At 43.5% G+C, this 16,881-nt stretch overlaps 1 protein-coding gene across 1 annotated transcript in view; it reads right to left on the reverse strand.

The window, feature by feature from the left end:
* Window positions 1-12,585, reverse strand: part of dgkq (diacylglycerol kinase theta) — a 31,701-nt gene extending 19,116 nt beyond the window's left edge. The window contains exons 1-5 of the mRNA XM_087847149.1: window positions 11,384-12,585; window positions 6,942-7,021; window positions 2,581-2,680; window positions 2,400-2,485; window positions 736-861 (exon numbers count right to left, since the gene is read on the reverse strand). Coding sequence (XP_087703275.1) covers window positions 736-861; window positions 2,400-2,485; window positions 2,581-2,680; window positions 6,942-7,021; window positions 11,384-11,609 — 618 coding nt within the window. The 5' untranslated portion in view covers window positions 11,610-12,585. The remainder of the gene's footprint in view (window positions 1-735; window positions 862-2,399; window positions 2,486-2,580; window positions 2,681-6,941; window positions 7,022-11,383) is intronic.
* Between the last annotated feature and the right edge of the window lie 4,296 nt (window positions 12,586-16,881).

Below are 16,881 nucleotides of genomic sequence, written 5' to 3' on the forward strand. Positions count from 1 at the left end.
GCCTCTTTGACTGACAGTTCAGCTAGCTGCTAGCAAGGCTTCACCTCAACTGCACCTCTGGACTGTGTTTGTGCTGTTGGAGCCTTTTGAAGCATTTCTAAGTAATTAAATTAGGTTGATAACCAAGCTAGTTAGCATTAGCTGGTAGTTTAGCTGATAACACATACCACCCTCTGATCCAAATATGGGTGCTCTTGGTTCCCAAAGAGGTCACAAAAAACTACAGCTGAAGTTTCATATTGAGTCCAGAAACGTATATATACAGTCTAAGGCACAGGTGTCGAACTCCAGGCCTCGAGGGCCAATGTCCTGCAGGTTTTAGATGTGTCCTTCATACAACACAGCTGTTTCAAATGGCTAAATTACCTCCTCAACATGTCTTGACGTTCTCCAGAGGCCTGGTAATGAACTAATCATTTGAATCAGGTGTGTTGACCCGGGGTGAGATCTAAAACCTGCAGGACACCGGCCCTCGAGGCCTGGAGTTCAACACCCCTGGTCTATGGGGTAAGGTGGATCTGTGGAGACTCAGGAATCACCTTTACTTGTTTTTGTAAGCTTTAAACCTTAATGGAATTTAATTCATCAACTGTACAGGTGTCATGAATGGACTGGAACCTCTGCTGGAAGTTAGAGGGACTGCAGGTTTTAGCACTTGAGCTGCTTGAAACCCAACCTAAACCCCACTGTTTCTTAGAGGAAATCAACGCTGACACATTTTTCGCTGATTCTCACCGTGATGCCGCACCACTCACACCTCATCCCTGCCAGGACGTCAGACGACCCGCACGAACGCCGGCAAACCTCACACCTTGCCGCTGACGCCAGGTTTCCCTCCCTCCAGTGGTGGTGGAACGTATCCTGGAGCAGAAAGAAAAGAGGACCGCCAAATGAGTTTCAATCCAGCGCTAAAAATAGTCCCCATCAGCCGCAGCTAATTGAGGAGGATGTAAAAATGAAATGTCATATTTGTGAGGAGTAAAGCACCGAAAAAGAAAAGTGCACTGTGTGAATAGATGGGCTGAAACCTGACGACAGCTTCCCGGGGTTGTTGTCAGCCTGTCTGCCATAATCAGCTCTGCAGGAGATCAGCTTCATGCTTTTCACTTTTTATCCAGACTGTGAGCGATCGATGGGTTTTGATCGAGCTACACACACTCAACTGACGGCAGACATCCTATTGAAGTGTCTTACAACGTCTCTGATTAAAGTCAGACTGACTGGACCTGATCAATATCACTACATCACAGAGCCCAGTTTCTATTGTAGACTAGCTGCACAGTGGGCGCTACCTGCATTTCAAACTATGAAAAATTTGTCAGGTAGGAATTCAGTTATCAATTATTTTTGTTTTAGTTTTTTAAGGTGGAAATATCTACCATCTCATCTTGTGCACATGGTATTACACTGCAGTATTCAGAGCAGTTTTTATCACAAAGTCTGCATTTGGTGACACTTCCCTCTCCTTTAGTGGAAAATACTGATGCATGAACTTTCTCAAGCTCCTGCTCTTCAGTTCAAGGAGTGACTGATCGTTTTCATTGTTGTCACAAAAATTGATTTCACAGATGCCGGAGGACAGAGCATCCCTGCCATGCGCCCGGTTTTTTTGGTAACCTCGCGTGCATGGCGAGGGATGAAGCGTGAGAGACAAGGTAATTTCATCACGTCTCAGTGATCGCTCACTGCAGGAGCACAGAGATGGAGAACACTGATGCAGAACACTTTGAAACGACCACCACAACTGCTTTATTTCCTGTTTGTGTTTTTAACTGAGTTAGACACAGTTTCAGGTTTGCACAAGCACCAACCAAAACCGCGAGATGAGTGGACGCTGAGGGTTCAGCTGGTGCCAGAGAGCAGCAGGTACTATATGAGAGAATAAATTCAGAGGCCTTGTGTTACTTCTAACAAAGTCAGTATTTTAAAAAGAAATACAATAAAAATCTACAATAAAGTCGTCATAGCTATAGATGTGAGGGATCAGAATAAACTATTAAACTACCTAAAATAATTATTAAAGCGATCGATGTGCCAAACGGCTCACTGATGGATCACGTAGCTGGAGTCTACTCTAAACTACTTCCAGCAGTCATGTTTCACAGCTCGCTGAGCTCAGCTGCATCTTCCACCTATAGAGCCTGCCCTCTGGTGGTGTTTTTGTGCATTACAACATAACGCACAGCCTTAACACAGCATCTCTGTGCCAGTTAAGAAGAGCCCGTTTGTTAACCAAACTGACTGAACTTCTCTGGTTCAGCCCTTTTATGATCTGATTGTGAACGTCACAGAGAAACTCCTCATCTTCAGTGACATTTGTAGCATTGGCCTCCATAGTTTGAGTCCAGCTTACTGTTGGAAACACTTTATATTTATACGGATATTTTTTAAAGCGATACCTGCTCCAGAATCCCGTCCAGGTGGCAGCTGCGACAGTCGGCACAGGTGAAGATGGCACAGTCGGCGTGGACATGCAGCTCACACACTGAAACACACACACGCAAACACACACACGCTAATAAAAAAAATCACTCATGAGATTTAATCCACTGGTCTACTTAGTGATGGTGCTGGTCTGACCTTCGCAGCGCAGCGCCGTGCTTCCCTCTGTTTGTTTCCTGCAGACACAGCAGAAACGTTTCTTCTGACCGGCGGGACCGAAGCAGTGAGCCACCGGCACCTGCAGGGGGCAGCAGCAATGTATGTTAACAAACAGACAAAGTAAACGCAACACTGAGCCTCCAGCCTATTGGCTGTCCATGAATACAGAGCTTAATTTAAAAAAAAAAAAAAAGCAGCACATTTCTCCTGCTGCTCTAAACAGTCTGTAAATCTGTATTGCTCCTCTGATGAAAATAGTCCCCATCAAAATACAGCTGTTGGCTGCAGTTTTTATGTTGACTTACAGATGTTGCTGTAAATATCATGGCTGTTATTTGTTGTTGTTGTTGTTGTTGTAATTGCCATGTTTGATCCAATGACCTCTCTTCATTTCTTAAAAAGAAATGATTAAATGCATTTTATTGCTCTGTTTTTCCTTCACTTTAACGCTCCTCGCTCAGTGTCGCTTGTGTACTTTATTGTAATGACCGGGTGGAAGTGTTTATAATGAATAAAGAGACCGTCAGGACAGAGGGATCTGTTATAGTTTTGCATTTTTCCAAATCCTTTATTTATAATGAGCCACCACTGAAGCAGCATGACAGGTTATGTAAGAAGATAACATTCAAACATGAGGGGCAGAGTGAAGGCCTGCAGCTGCATCACATCCAAGAGAGCCAAACACCCCAGAACGAAGTGAACGCAGCCGTATGGCAGCTCACAGTGTATTTACATTAAGTTTGAATTCTACTCCACGAATGTGCTTTAATCATTTACTTACACATTATCTTATTATTAGTGTGTGCACATTGATGTTTATATATGACATTTTTTCAGAGCTTTATTTAAACTTGCCCCTGTAAAGCCGTGGAGCTGCGAAGAGATGTCGGAGACATTAATGATAACTAATGCTTAACGGTGTCCCACAAGGCTCAGTTATGGATTCAGTTGTTTTTCCAGTTTTTATATTGATGACACTGTGTTATGTAAAGTTATACGCAGATGATACCATATTATTTTGTTATGCTGATTCAGATGATCTTAAACTTGTACCGAATGTACGTAAAACCACATTTCTGTTACTCTCCTATGGCACATCTCTACTATTCAACATTTTATTATCGAGAGAAATACAATTTGACTTGTGTCAGATGATGCCATAGATGAATATAACTGGTTATCATCTACATAATATATAGTTTTCTAATAATATTACATTAGGGAAGCATGTATAAAGTAAACAGTTTGGCTTCAGCACAGACCCTTAGGTAATTGAGGAAATCTCCAACAAAATTTGCATGCAAAATACCAGGAAGTATCCCATAAATACAATTCAAACTAGTACAGTGCGTTTCCTTTAATGCTAATTGTGTATTCTAATTTCTTCATTACAATGTTGTGACCAGCAACATCAAACACTGCGCTGAGCACAGATACCAGTCGACTATCAGAGGTGATAAGAAGATCATGATGATACTTGTCATGTAGGAAACCTCTGAGGGGCCCTGCTGCCTTCAGGTTTTGGTTTCTGTAATAATAATCTGGGAACTGTCCATCATATTTCTGTAAGCTGAGTGTTTTGGTGTCCAAACCTAAAAACTGAACTTCCTGGATCACACTTCAGTGTGTCTAGTGAAAGTATGTTATGTGAAGCACCACACAGACCACAATCTGAGCTGCTGTTTTCCATTTGTGTTTTGTTTGATTCTTTTTGTGCCGCAACGTTTTTGTGCTTATAATGGAGCTGCTGCTTGTCAGGTCAGAGGGTAGAAATACTGAACGCTCTTTAGTTAAACCTGACCCAAGAGCCTGAGCAATAATAAGGAGCCTGAGGATATTTCACATTAAAAGCAGGTGAGGAGAAAACACCACTGCTGCCGCCTGCTCGTGTTTATTGCAGGGCTATTGATCAGTGCAGCAGTTAGTCAAGCTCAGTGATCAGTGCTGTGCCGATCGATAAACATCGTGTCGGCGTGTGTGGAGCGTTTCAGCGAGGCGGCAAAAGTGAAGGAGACAATAAAAAGAAGGGCTGGAGAGCAAACTGTGAAGCTGACAGAACAAAGCAGGTCTGCTGCTTTCATTTTATAACTTTGTTGGCTGATTATGTCTGGTTTGTTCTGCTGGGTAGAGTTTGTTCACTCACCATGGGCCATTTCTAGAATGTCACCTTTACTGAAAGCACAATTATCCACTTGTTTCAGTGCAATGAAGTCTCTGCAGCTTTTCATTTCTTACAATACAGAGTGATAAAGTCCACAGCAGAAGCTAAAGCCATGCTCTGATTTGGTTTCTAAACTGTTATTTACAGTAAACAGACTCTTTGAAGGCTCTGAATGTCACTTAGATCCTGAGACAATGACAGACATACTTAAAGAGTGGACAGGTGGTCTGTGAGAGGTTCAGGTCTGGATTTGAAAATAAGCATTTTGTTTCAACCCTAACTCACAAAAATTGCCTCATAAAATTAACTCAAGGAATGCAAGCAGGTGGCACTATGACACCGTGTGGTGCTTGTGAATTTGAGTTGCGCAGGAGAACAACGTTGATGCTAGTTATGCTGCTTGGAGCAACTCACCTGGAGTTTTTTTTTCTTTAGTCCTGATTAAAAAGTTATGGTTGAAGATACAAAGTTGGCTTTTACCCTTCTGCTTGTTGGTAAATGAGAACACTTTTTGTTTTGATCCAGATATACCTCTGTTTTTATTTTTTAAGGATAATTAGCATAACAAGCTAGCTGTTAGCTAAGTGCTAACAGCTAGCTAAGTCCTGTTAGCTAAGTGTGTAAATTTTATTAGTTTTCTTTTAAGTGCTGTATTATTTTTGTATTTATTTACTTGTGAGCTTAGAGTAGGAAGGAAGTACTTCTAAGTACTAAGTAAGCTAGGAAGTAAGTTTAATGTACTGTACAAGCGGTCTTTGTATAAATTATATTGCAGCCACATTTTGTAGCAATGAGTTGCATTCTCGCAATTCAGTAAGTGGTGGATTCATGTGGCTGCTGTTCACAATCGAGAAAATGTGAATTAACACAAATGAAATTGTGCGAGTAAGACAAATTAATCCACCTGTGATGCAGGAAAGTTTCCAGCCTACTTACAAGTGAAGCTGCGTTGCTTCTGGACAGATTAGTTTATGAGAGCTCAATATAACACACTACCTGGGTAGTACTGCTAACAATAAATGCTATACACAAACACACACTCCACACACCTGAACTGAAGAGACTCTGAACCACTTGAGTGTGCGGACTGACAAACATGGACTGCTGGAAATCCTTATTGTGAAATATTAAATTACTGTTTACTTGTTAGTTTAAAAAAATATTTGAACTTTTCTTTTAGCTTTGAACACAAAGCCAAAGATCCTAACTTACTCTACGCTGTAGCGGTTAAGTATACCGTGTTAGCTTATTAGTCTTATTGTGGCTTACAGTGTGATTTAGTCTCCTGTTTGCACAATTACATAAAAAGTCAGTTCTCACTTAGAGGTTACAATAAAGCCACTTTCGCAGCTGAACTTTTCAGGACACATTTGTGAGAATCAGACTGGAATATTCTCCAGTTTTCCTCGCTCACATGCAGCAGCGAGCAGGAAATAGTTCTCTTCAGATGCTTTCATGTTACTGGAAATATTCTGTGTGGTTTAGATGCGGGTGGATGCATGGGTGTAGTGTGCAGGAGGCAGCGCACATGGCGCCTACTTTCTACAAGTAAATGCACCAGACTCTCAGCTGAGCACATCAGCATAATTGCATTTGGACCGGGGAGCTGGTCGGTTAAAGGCCGGCTGATGTCTGATCTGATCGTGTTTGCATTCTCGTTCTCTGATGGGTAATGCCTAAAGAAGTTCAGCCCTGCAAGGTGTAAAAACAAACCCCATCTCATCACGTCTGGGGATCCCTGCCTTCGTCCCATTGGCTCCCGGACTGGGGTCCAGAGATTAAAGTAAAGGTGTTTCCTCACCTGCAGTGTTTAGTCTTTTAATAGTTTAAAACGGGTGCAAACCAAAACAACCACACTGAGACATTTTGGAGGAGATGGTCTCGGTGCAGTTCCAATCCGAACCAACTACCACGTGTATGTTACAGAAAACATCCTGTAGCAACGTTTGCTTTGTATTCTCAATGCAGGAAGGTTTTATAGATGTGCAAATGTCTGTACGGACTAGTAACTGGCTGTGAAATAAATGTAAATTCTCTGTTTTCTCACACAGCACCTTCCTCCTGTTTTTACTGTCGTTGCTCCCACTCCAGACGCATCGGGCCAACATTGTCCCGTGTCTGTAGTGACGCATTTTGGCTCATTTGGAGTTTGGAGCATGAGCGTATGTTGGATACTCACCTGGACCAGAGACGGAGTCATGGAGGAACAAACCTTCCGCAGCGTCTTCAGGCATTTTTCGTGACACATGAAGTTACACACTGAGGAGGAGACAGAGGATCACAGTCAGAGACCATTAACACTGTCGGAGTTTCTCTCGGCTTTCTGAGTTGTTCTTAAAGAGATGCTTTTTGTTATGATATTTTGCATTTATACGAGAATCTCTGCATCTCAGTGGTAAACTGACCGTGTGTGCAGCAGGCATTAACACAAATATAGCCGTCACACAAACATAAATTTTTTTTTTTTAAAAAGCATGGCATGAATTAAACAGGTACAGATTCAAAAACTTTCAGTGCAATTTTGCAAACTATCACTTTCACCTGGAGCACGATTTTCTTAATTCATTACAGCTGACGTTACCTCCAGCACACCTCGGGGGTTTCTCAGAAAGCAGCTCAGACATGCAGGGCACCGACGCTTGTTTCTGTTCCTCTGCCTGACGTTAAACTGGCGCCTTTTATTGAAACTATGATACGATACTGATGCTCACAGTCAGACAAAGCGGCACCGAACAAAAAGACTTAAAGTAAAAGAAAAATCAGCACAGTATCGTGATATTTTGTCATATCGTGTGGATAGATGGACACCAAATGATAAAACTACAAACAAGAGGGCTCGTCTCATGCACCAGTGTCCTGAGATAGCCTTACGTCAAACTGCCACAACTGAAAAACCATCCAAAGCTGGACACGCTAAGCTCGACGAAGACAAGTCTGAATTCAGAGCAGCTAACAGCTCATCGCGCGAGTAAAAACAGTACGGCGACCTCCTTCCTTCAATAAACTCAGTCTGTTTGTGCTTCACAATTTTTAAAGCAAAAAATAACTGACAGTATTGCAATCGTACAGTGATAATGTCCAATCGTGGGGTGTCTGGTGATTCCCATCAGTAAAAAGTTGATTTGTTTTTTTTTTACCCAACTTAAATTTGTTTTTCAGGCCTCAAATAACCTCGTGGATATATCCTGATGTTATGAGAGCTCAAAAATGCTGAAAACAATTAAAAATCATCAAATCTGGACCCTCTGTGTCCCTCACAGGCCCGCGACTCTGAAAATACTCACACTATGAGGGTAAACCTTTGCGCTGCTTTATTAAATAAGATATTGCACATAAAAAAACATCAGCTGATTCTGAGGGGGTCAGAGTTCAGGGGTCAGACTTGGATTTGCCTCCAAATTCAGCCGAGTTAAATGGAGTTAAACAAAAGCAGAAACCTTTGATCTGTTCTTGCTGCTTTTACTTCCAATACTCCACCCGCCCATCCACCCCCCAGCCCTGCAGCGCTCAGATAAGAACGCTTTCACTCGAGCGGCCGGTGGAAGAGAAGCGGCGTGGAGCCGTGACACCGTGAGAGCGAATAATAAAAACGTGTTTGGAAGACGAAAGGAAGCTGTCAGCTGGATGACTGCTGGTCACGTTTGCACCTCGTCTGCTCTCAATGTGTGCGCTGAAGTGACATTTAGTCAGTGTGCGTGTTGTTGCCTGTGCTGTCACACTGTGGTAAACCTCAAATGTTCACTCTGGCCAGTTTGAACAATAAAAGCCTGCTGCAGGCGAGCACGTCTGTGCGCACCATCCAGACAACAAGCACAGGGAGGCAGACCGAGGCCAGAGGAGATCAGTCAGGTTTTTCCTGTCCAGGAGCTCCGGCGGGTCATTAACAGCCCCGATGAAGGCACTTTCTCACAGCCGGTGACTCAGCAATGACTGCTCAGAGTCCACGATATCACAGCTAAAACTTTAATGTGTTTGATGAGGAGCAGTTTGAATGAATTTTTGATGATAATGTCAATCCAAACGTTCATACTTGAATCTTATCAGACAGTCGCTCTCTGCTTCCTGTAGCTTCACTGACTGATTTTAAATCAATCAGTAGTTTTAAATGTTGAACAGACAAAAAACCATTCTGCAGCATGAACGTTTGATCAGTGTTTTGCTCTTTTATAGTTTTTCTATCTGTTCCAACAAACTATCATGGTAGCGGCCAAAAGGTCAAAGTTTAGGCTCTTGAAGGCTGCGTGCAAACCTGTGTGTGACATCATGGTGGCTGCAGCCGTCTTTTATAAGAAGTCGGTGCTCGTGGCTCCTGGCGGTGCTGCCGCTGGAAACATGTAAATTACAGCAGTGCATGATAAGCACTTGCAGCAGCTCTGGTCACAAAGGAACAGCCGCCATCGCGGCCCCGTGTTTTCACCGAGATACGTAACCAAAACGGGATCTATTCTGATCTGTACTCCTGTCCCAGCAGTGGCCGTTCCTGTTACACACAGTTTCTCATAATGAGCTCAGTGTATGTACAGTAATCCAGGCAGCCCTTTGTGCTCTGTGCTCACTTTGTTTTTTCTGCTTTTAGCTCACTCACTGCTGCAGTCACAACCGTAAACGGACATATATGGTATATAAGATGGATGTGGCCATTGTGACATCACCCTTCGGTTGGTGAAGTCCTGTTCTACAGCCGTCTTGATGTTTTGAAACTGGCTGTGGCAAGCGAGGGGTAGATGTGACTGAGAAACCGAGTAAACCACACACATCCTGCTCTCTGACTCTAATGGGACCCCACTTTACAAAATAAACTTCATGTTTTTATTCAATAAAAGCTGAAAACAGTGACTGAGACAACAAACTCATCAGGAAAGAGTCCACTGAGGTTAAAGGTCAAAGGAGCCAAGCATCAATTTCCTTAAACGTCTACAGAGTTTTTTTTACCAAACAGATACAAAGAGCTCCTCTACGTTTGTTTAAACTTTACTCAACAAAAATGTTATTTCATGTCAACTTTAATTATTTATAATGATCCTGGATGTGATAAGACCACTGGTTGTTATGGAAACGTGCATTCAGTGACTGGTTGGCGGCGACTCCTGGAGGTTGCTGGCCCGTGCTGGGTGAAGCTGGATGATTTGTGTGGTTGCCAGCAGGTTTCACGTCCGTCTGCAAACGCTCACCAACTACATGCCGAGCGGCAGTAAACAGAAATTAAAGTTGTGCCTCAGCGCTGAAGCCAACATGTTTGAAAAGGTGAGCTTTTATTCTGAAGGTAAACAGCCTGTGTTTCCTGTGTTCACAGTTTCCAGTTTCGTGCTCCTGAGCAGCTGGGCAGTGTTTATGCACAAGTCCGTCAAACAGTGACTGCAGCAATATCCTCGCAACCAAAGCAATCACAGCCAGGCTTTGGCCAACTGGTTGGAGAATACATGTTTTTCCCTAGCAACAGGTGGTTGCCAGGGGGTCACTGATTGGTCTGCAGCCCTGTGTGACTGAGGCTTCAGCCATCAACTACTCCACCGCTCTCCAAGCTTGTGTGACTGATGTCTTATTCACTCGATTGCACGCCATCACTGTGATTGTCACGCAGCCCCACCCCCTCTCCACTGGCCATTAAAACAAATGCAGGTTTAAGAAGTCATCTCCAGGGTGCCACTGTAGCTCACCTGATTGACCTTGTGACCTTGTGACCTCTATACTAAAGGCTACGGAGGTCAGAGTCCACTCGGTTCACCTGTTAAATAAAGGTAAAGGGAAACATGAAAATGGGCTTTTAACAACGCAGCGGCGGACGGAGCAATTTGATGACATCACTGGTTTGTGTTAATCCAAGTGACGGCTTAAAGAAGAAAGGTTACGTAAGCGAGCAGAAGCGCTGCTGCACATTTTAATGCATCTGATGCTGCTTGTGATGAAGAGGATGGTCTCTGCTCTCACTCACACAGAGACGCACAAATACACACACACACTCACACTCCTCCAACAACCAGCATCCCTGCCAGTCTCCTGTTGCCATGACAACCACGGGAAGTAAATCACGACTTGACTGAAGCTCCAATTGTGCCACAGACACTTTGCCTCCTTTAGACATGCACACATCCTTAAGTGCACACACATACACACTATGCAAAACCAGTGTGTTACTGGGCAGACTGAATTGTGTTGGTGTGCTGGATGTACTCTCTCTGATTCTCCTCCCAATTCATGATTAAGATGTGTCGAAAGGAAAGGAAAAGAGGAGGCAAGGAGAAGGAAAGGAGGAAGAAAATGAACAGGAAAGGAAAAAAGGGAACACATGGGCCCTTGTCTGTGTTGGTTAACTGCAGATGTTGCATGTTTTGGTGCATGCAGACAGACTTTTAGAGCAACCACACATTATCCTGTAAAAGTTTCCAGCTGCAGCCTGAGGTCGGGATCCAGCCTGGCCTCCTCAAGCGGATCAGCTCCGTGTCCGGGGCAGGTATCGGTGTAAGTCGGGTTCATCACGTTGTTAAACACACCTCAGCTCAGGCCAGGTTCGGTTCCCGCAGGGAGAACCGGATGTGCGCTTGCGAAGCGCACGAGCTGAACTTTGATCTCGTGCATAAGTAATGACCTCGATAACTAAACAAAGCATATTTGCTGTCTTACCTTCACACAAGAAGCCGATTATCCCCCAGATGAAGTCGCTGCAGCTGTGGCAGAAGGTAGGTTTGGTCAGGGTGACTTTCTTAAAGCAGTGACCCGGTGCAGAGCTCTGGTACTTGGACCGGAGTCCGGGGGACTGCTGCGCCCTCTTCTTCCCGGCCAGCGGGCTCGCTGTCCGGCTCTCTGCGGCATCAGGGTCCGCCGGTCTGGGCCGGCCGGAGTCCGCCATGTCCTCCTGCCCGCCCTCTTATAAAAACTTCCCAACAGCAGGGCGACAACACAGGGTTCAACAGCGGTAACTCCTGGTGCCAAAAGGGCTGGATTTCTAGGAAGTAGTTCACCCGTAGTGGAGAGACATCCCACCGGGCCAAACACAGCGGCGCAGCCCGGCAAAGGGCGCCGTGCTCGGTGTGTGTCCTGGACTTTCCCCCTCGCCCTGGAAGATATTTATCCAGGTCCTAAAACACACAACAGGCCACCAGTTCACGGCTCAGTTTATCGCGATTGTGACGTCGGTGTCGCCCCGTGGAGGGTCGGTCATCGCACCGGCTGGAGCCAGCGGTGCTGCCCGGCGGAAAGGGCGCCGAGGTCGGTGTGCTGTCTGAGAATCCCGCCTCACAGGCTCGTTAAAAAACAAACTTCCTGCACATTTATCGACCAGCCACTCTCCCAAAATACACGACAGCTGTTCCAGTGAGAGATTAATACTGGATTTTCGATCCTTTTCGACGGCTCCTGCTGCTCTCGATCCCCGCGATCAGAAAGACCCTCCGCCCGGAGACAGCGGTGCCACCCAGCGGCGCAGCGCGGAGGACAGGGCGCCCTGCTCGGCACTTTCCCAAAGCTCCCTGCTAAGGAAGGTGGATGAATAAATGATGAAATATCGATCGGGTAGAACTGGATGCCGAGTGTGTCCGCAGCAGCGTGAAGTCTGTGAAATGGATGGGTGATCTTTTCAGTCTCAGCGATCACTCAGCCAGCCAGGCACCCCCGAAACAGCCGGTCCAAGCCCGCAGAAAGACACAACAAATCGGTCGAAAAGAAGTCCAAAAAGCGCCTCAATACTGGAGACCGACGATAATCAACAAGTGTGAAGTCCCCCTGACGGGGGGGCTGCTTTCATTTCGGGTTTCTTCTTCCTTTTCCGAGGCTGATTCTTCTTCCGCGTCAGTCTCCAACACTGATTTACTCCTCCTCCCTGCGCTTCATCCCCTTCCCTAGTCTCCTTCGCTTCCTCCCTACCTCCTCATCACAGAGGCTCTTCCCTGTCTCACTGAATGACGGTTTCCTAAAAGCATTTATTTCTTATCTCATTTCCTTCCTCCTGATGCTTTTTTTCCTTCCTCTTTTTCTTTACTCTCTTCCTCAGTCGTTCACGTTGAGTAGTTTATGAGAACGAAACATGTAAAGTGAAAGTCTGTGATCAAATTTCGGCTTCAGTTTCTCCTCACTGAAGGCTTGATTCTGAAACATCCGATTTGATGTGGTGCAAAAGTTTTAAAGTTAAAGTAAAAAAGCTGCAGGTGAACAAAAAAATCAAGATTTAGAGAACCACGGAAAATATTAAAGAACAAAATAATAAAGGCTGCAGTGTACTGCACTGCTTCATTAAGTGACGGCAGTGGCAAAAAGTAACTATGTGTAATTTTCAACAATTACATCTGGTTACTTACCAAAATAAGAGGTTTTTTTTAAACATCAAATGAAATGAAATGTATAGTTAAATATTCTGAGCTGGTTGTAGACCATTTTCACATTTAAAAGACTTAAAAGTTGGTGAGAGATGCTCTCTTTCAGCTTAAGGTGGTTTAATTAAATTCAGTTAATTTGTAAAAGAAGCCAACATCTTAGTAATCTCACAAATACATCTGAGAATCTCTGTCTGTGTTCATCTGTCCTTTTCTTTCCAAAAAAGACTGTTTATTGGGATGATTCATTGCAGTTCTGCAGTTCTTTAAAGGTGTCCTGACTGACAGCTGAGAGTCAGTAAACTCTGTTTTGCCTCTGAGTTCATAGTTAGATGGCAGAAGTAACAGGGGGGGAAAAAACCTTCATAATGAATTTGCATGCATTCAAACTAAACAGATATTTCCTCTTTTGGTTCCTGGCTCAAGAATTCATGGTCAGCCTCTGACCATGAACCAGAAATCAAGCATATGTAAATTAGTGTTAATCCTCGACTGTTACTGGTTTTGTCCATGAACTTAAACATGACGACTGAAACATGAAACACGGCTGCAGTGGAGCTCTGTGTGAGCATTTACTGAGTCCCTGAGGATTAAAAACTACAGTTCAAACATGATGATTCTGGGTTTTTTAATCACGTCCATCTGATCAGATACACCTGAACCTATAAATGTTGACCACAGTGTGTTAAAAAACTTCCTCTACAATTTCTCTCTATTGTCACAAAACTCCTGAAATTAATTTTGATACTCTGCCCTCTAATGGAGAGGTTACTCTATTGCCTCTCGGCAAGAAGGCTGTGGGTTTGAATCCAGGCATCCCCCCACGTCCAAAGACGTGCCTGTCAGCTCAAGTGGTGATTCTAATTTGGCTGTAGGTGTAGATTGTCTGTCTCTCTGTGTTAACCTTGCAGCAAATTAGCAACCTGTCCAGGTGTGTCCCGCCTATCGCCCTGGGACACCTGTACCTATCACCCAAGTGTGCCAGTGAACTGCATAAGCAGAGGAGAATGGATGGATGGATGGAGAGAGTCAGATGAAGGTTGAGCAAAAGTAAAAATAAACGCTCTGAAATGTACTTTCTATCTTTGACCACTAGATGTCAGTGTGACACAGTAAAAATGAATGTAGACCACAGAGAGGGTCAAAGGTAGAAAAAAAAGACGCCCACCTTAATAATTACTTTTGTTTCCTTAACTTTTGTCATAATAATTTCCTACTTTCCACACTTAAACTCTGATGTTGGTGCACTGGTTACACTTTGAAAAACAGGTTTTATTCAGTGGTTTCACTTTAAAATATATCAAATTCAACACTTACTAATGTGCAACACAGCTCTTCTTTTATATGGGATTTTCATCTATATAGTGCATGCAAACAGAAATTACATAATAGAGGGTCAAATGCATGTAAGAGATTTGTTTTGAACGGTAACTAATTTCTGGAACCGTGCTTGTTTAGCATGTGGTCTTAATCAAACCCCTCGCTGACCTCTGAGGGGCTCACCGGTGATCCGATGGCCCTAAAGAGGTTAGAAAAAAGTCCTGAGATGTTAAAGGAAGAACAAATGTTTCAGACTCTGTTCCGTTTCCTTTTTCAGTGATCATGTTATGTTACCTATGAAGAGTTCTTTCTTCCCACCGAGGCACCGCTCAGATGGATTTCATAAACTCACTGGAGGCGTGTTCGGTTAAATCACCATTAGAAATGTTGCTGTGCGTCGAGGTTTCAGCCCAGCGTTGCTGACTGAGCAGCACTGCGATCATGGGAAACCTCAGCAAAAAAACCTGATGACACTCAACACATCTGTCTGCATATAACCATCTGCAGGCCTCAGATGCAGTTTTTAGCTGACCTTAAATGTGTTTTGCAGACCCATCTCCTCTGCTTGCAGTACTGTGCAAAAGTCTTGAGCAACCTCTCTTTTCTTTCTTTTAGCTTACAAGGAGTTTCAGTTTTTAAAGTGGTCTTCATCAGTAGTTCTCCAGGATCTATTAAGGCCTTTCATAGTTATGTATCATTATCTCTTTTATTGAGAAAGCAATCAATAGTTTTATTTGGACATTAGGTTGCTTTTTCTCTCATTTTCAGTCCAGTCCTTGCACTTCACAATTTCCCTGAGGAAAGTTTGGGTTATTAAGCCCCTTCACTCTGCTCCATGAATCATTCAAGCATAAAAAGCCTCCTGAATCAGTGTTGTGTCTACACATAACAGACAACATAGCACGGAACCAGTTTGAAATGTACCTTTAGGCTATTTATTAGCAGACTGTCACAAAAATGCATCATTTGTTCCCATTTCTTTAGTTGAATCTGTAAAAAAATACCAACGATAGAGTGAAACTTACTGAAACATGTGCATATGCTGTAGTTTTATGTATGTTTGCACGTGTTCCAGTAAATCGTTGCATCTATTTCCCATTTTCCTGCAAAATATAAAGAAATTGGAAGTGGCTCAGGACTTTTGCACAGTACAGAATGAGGACTCGTTAAAAAACAAACTCTCATCGACCACTTTTTGTGGTGACCAAAGTACTGGTCGTCCTATCTTTTTCTTCATGAAAGTTTATGACTTTTCCTTATCTGGGGTCATAAACTGGTGTTTAAATATGGACACTTTGATGTGTCCTGGAATGTCTTTGCAGTGTTTGTATACACTGCAAAGACAGATGATGTTGCAGGTCATTTTGACCCAGACACTTCTGAGTATAAGTTGATAGGTTTGTAGCTTGAACCTATTCGCTGGAACGTTGAAGACAATATAATTACACAGCAAAGCAAGACACGAAGTAGGCAAAGTTCTTCATGTTTCTCGTGCACGGGAGAGAACCGGACAAACGCCGTTCCTTCGCTTGACCCCAGTTGCTCTCGTCCGCTCCCCCGTAACACTGCTCTTTTATTGAGGTTACATGAATATGCATAGGTTCATTAACATACGACGTCTACATACAAACAAAGAGTACCTTGCCTGTGTGTGTGTGTGTGGGGTCAGAGTGTGACCCCATAAATGACTTCCCTAAACCTGCTGGTCTGGAAGTCCAGTAGTTCATCTAAACAAAGGGCACTTAGACTAAAACAGATATAGCCACGTTTATCCTACCATAAAACAATAAGAGAAGGTACGACCTCTTCCCATGCTCCCAGAGTGTGGGTGTGGATGCCAGAACACTCTGGAATGCGCACAAAGCCTTTGCAGACTATTAAGGATCACACATCCTATCATTACACAATTAATTATACACCTCTAAGCATATATGGTTAAATATTTCTAAGCATAAATGACAATCAACATTACAAAACCTAACATTCCCCCCTTTTTGACCTTTATGCTAGAAAAGTTCCCACTTATGATCACCTAATGTCTGACAGTGTCAATGCAAACATTTTCAAACTCAGCATATGTCAAATCACCCTAAATTACTGTAAACACACACAGTTTGACAAATGTAGTAACAGTTATCATATTTCTCATTCAATGGTAAACTGCATCCTACGAGCAAACAAATGAATTGTTAATTTAATAGTTAAAATAAGAAAGTAACATTTTCAAAAACATCCCAGCTCTGCGGTGATCACCCATCATCGGTGCAGAGTGGTTTTAGTTCGGCATACTTATGATTCCTCCATTGTCCATGCTCTGCAGAAAAACCCCTCTGTGGAAAGGGTGCTGGGTCCAGTTATCTTACTGCTGTTATGATCCCAGCAGCCTTCAGAGTGTCATCATATGCACAGTACAGTGGCACAGCATTAGGTGATGTTCATAGGAAACTGCTGTCATCACCACCATAGCTTCTGGTTCATGTGCTTTTCACAGAA

Source organism: Neolamprologus brichardi, chromosome 2 (assembly GCF_056152115.1).
Source record: "Neolamprologus brichardi isolate AB-2024 chromosome 2, ASM5615211v1, whole genome shotgun sequence".
NCBI lineage: Eukaryota > Metazoa > Chordata > Actinopteri > Cichliformes > Cichlidae > Neolamprologus > Neolamprologus brichardi.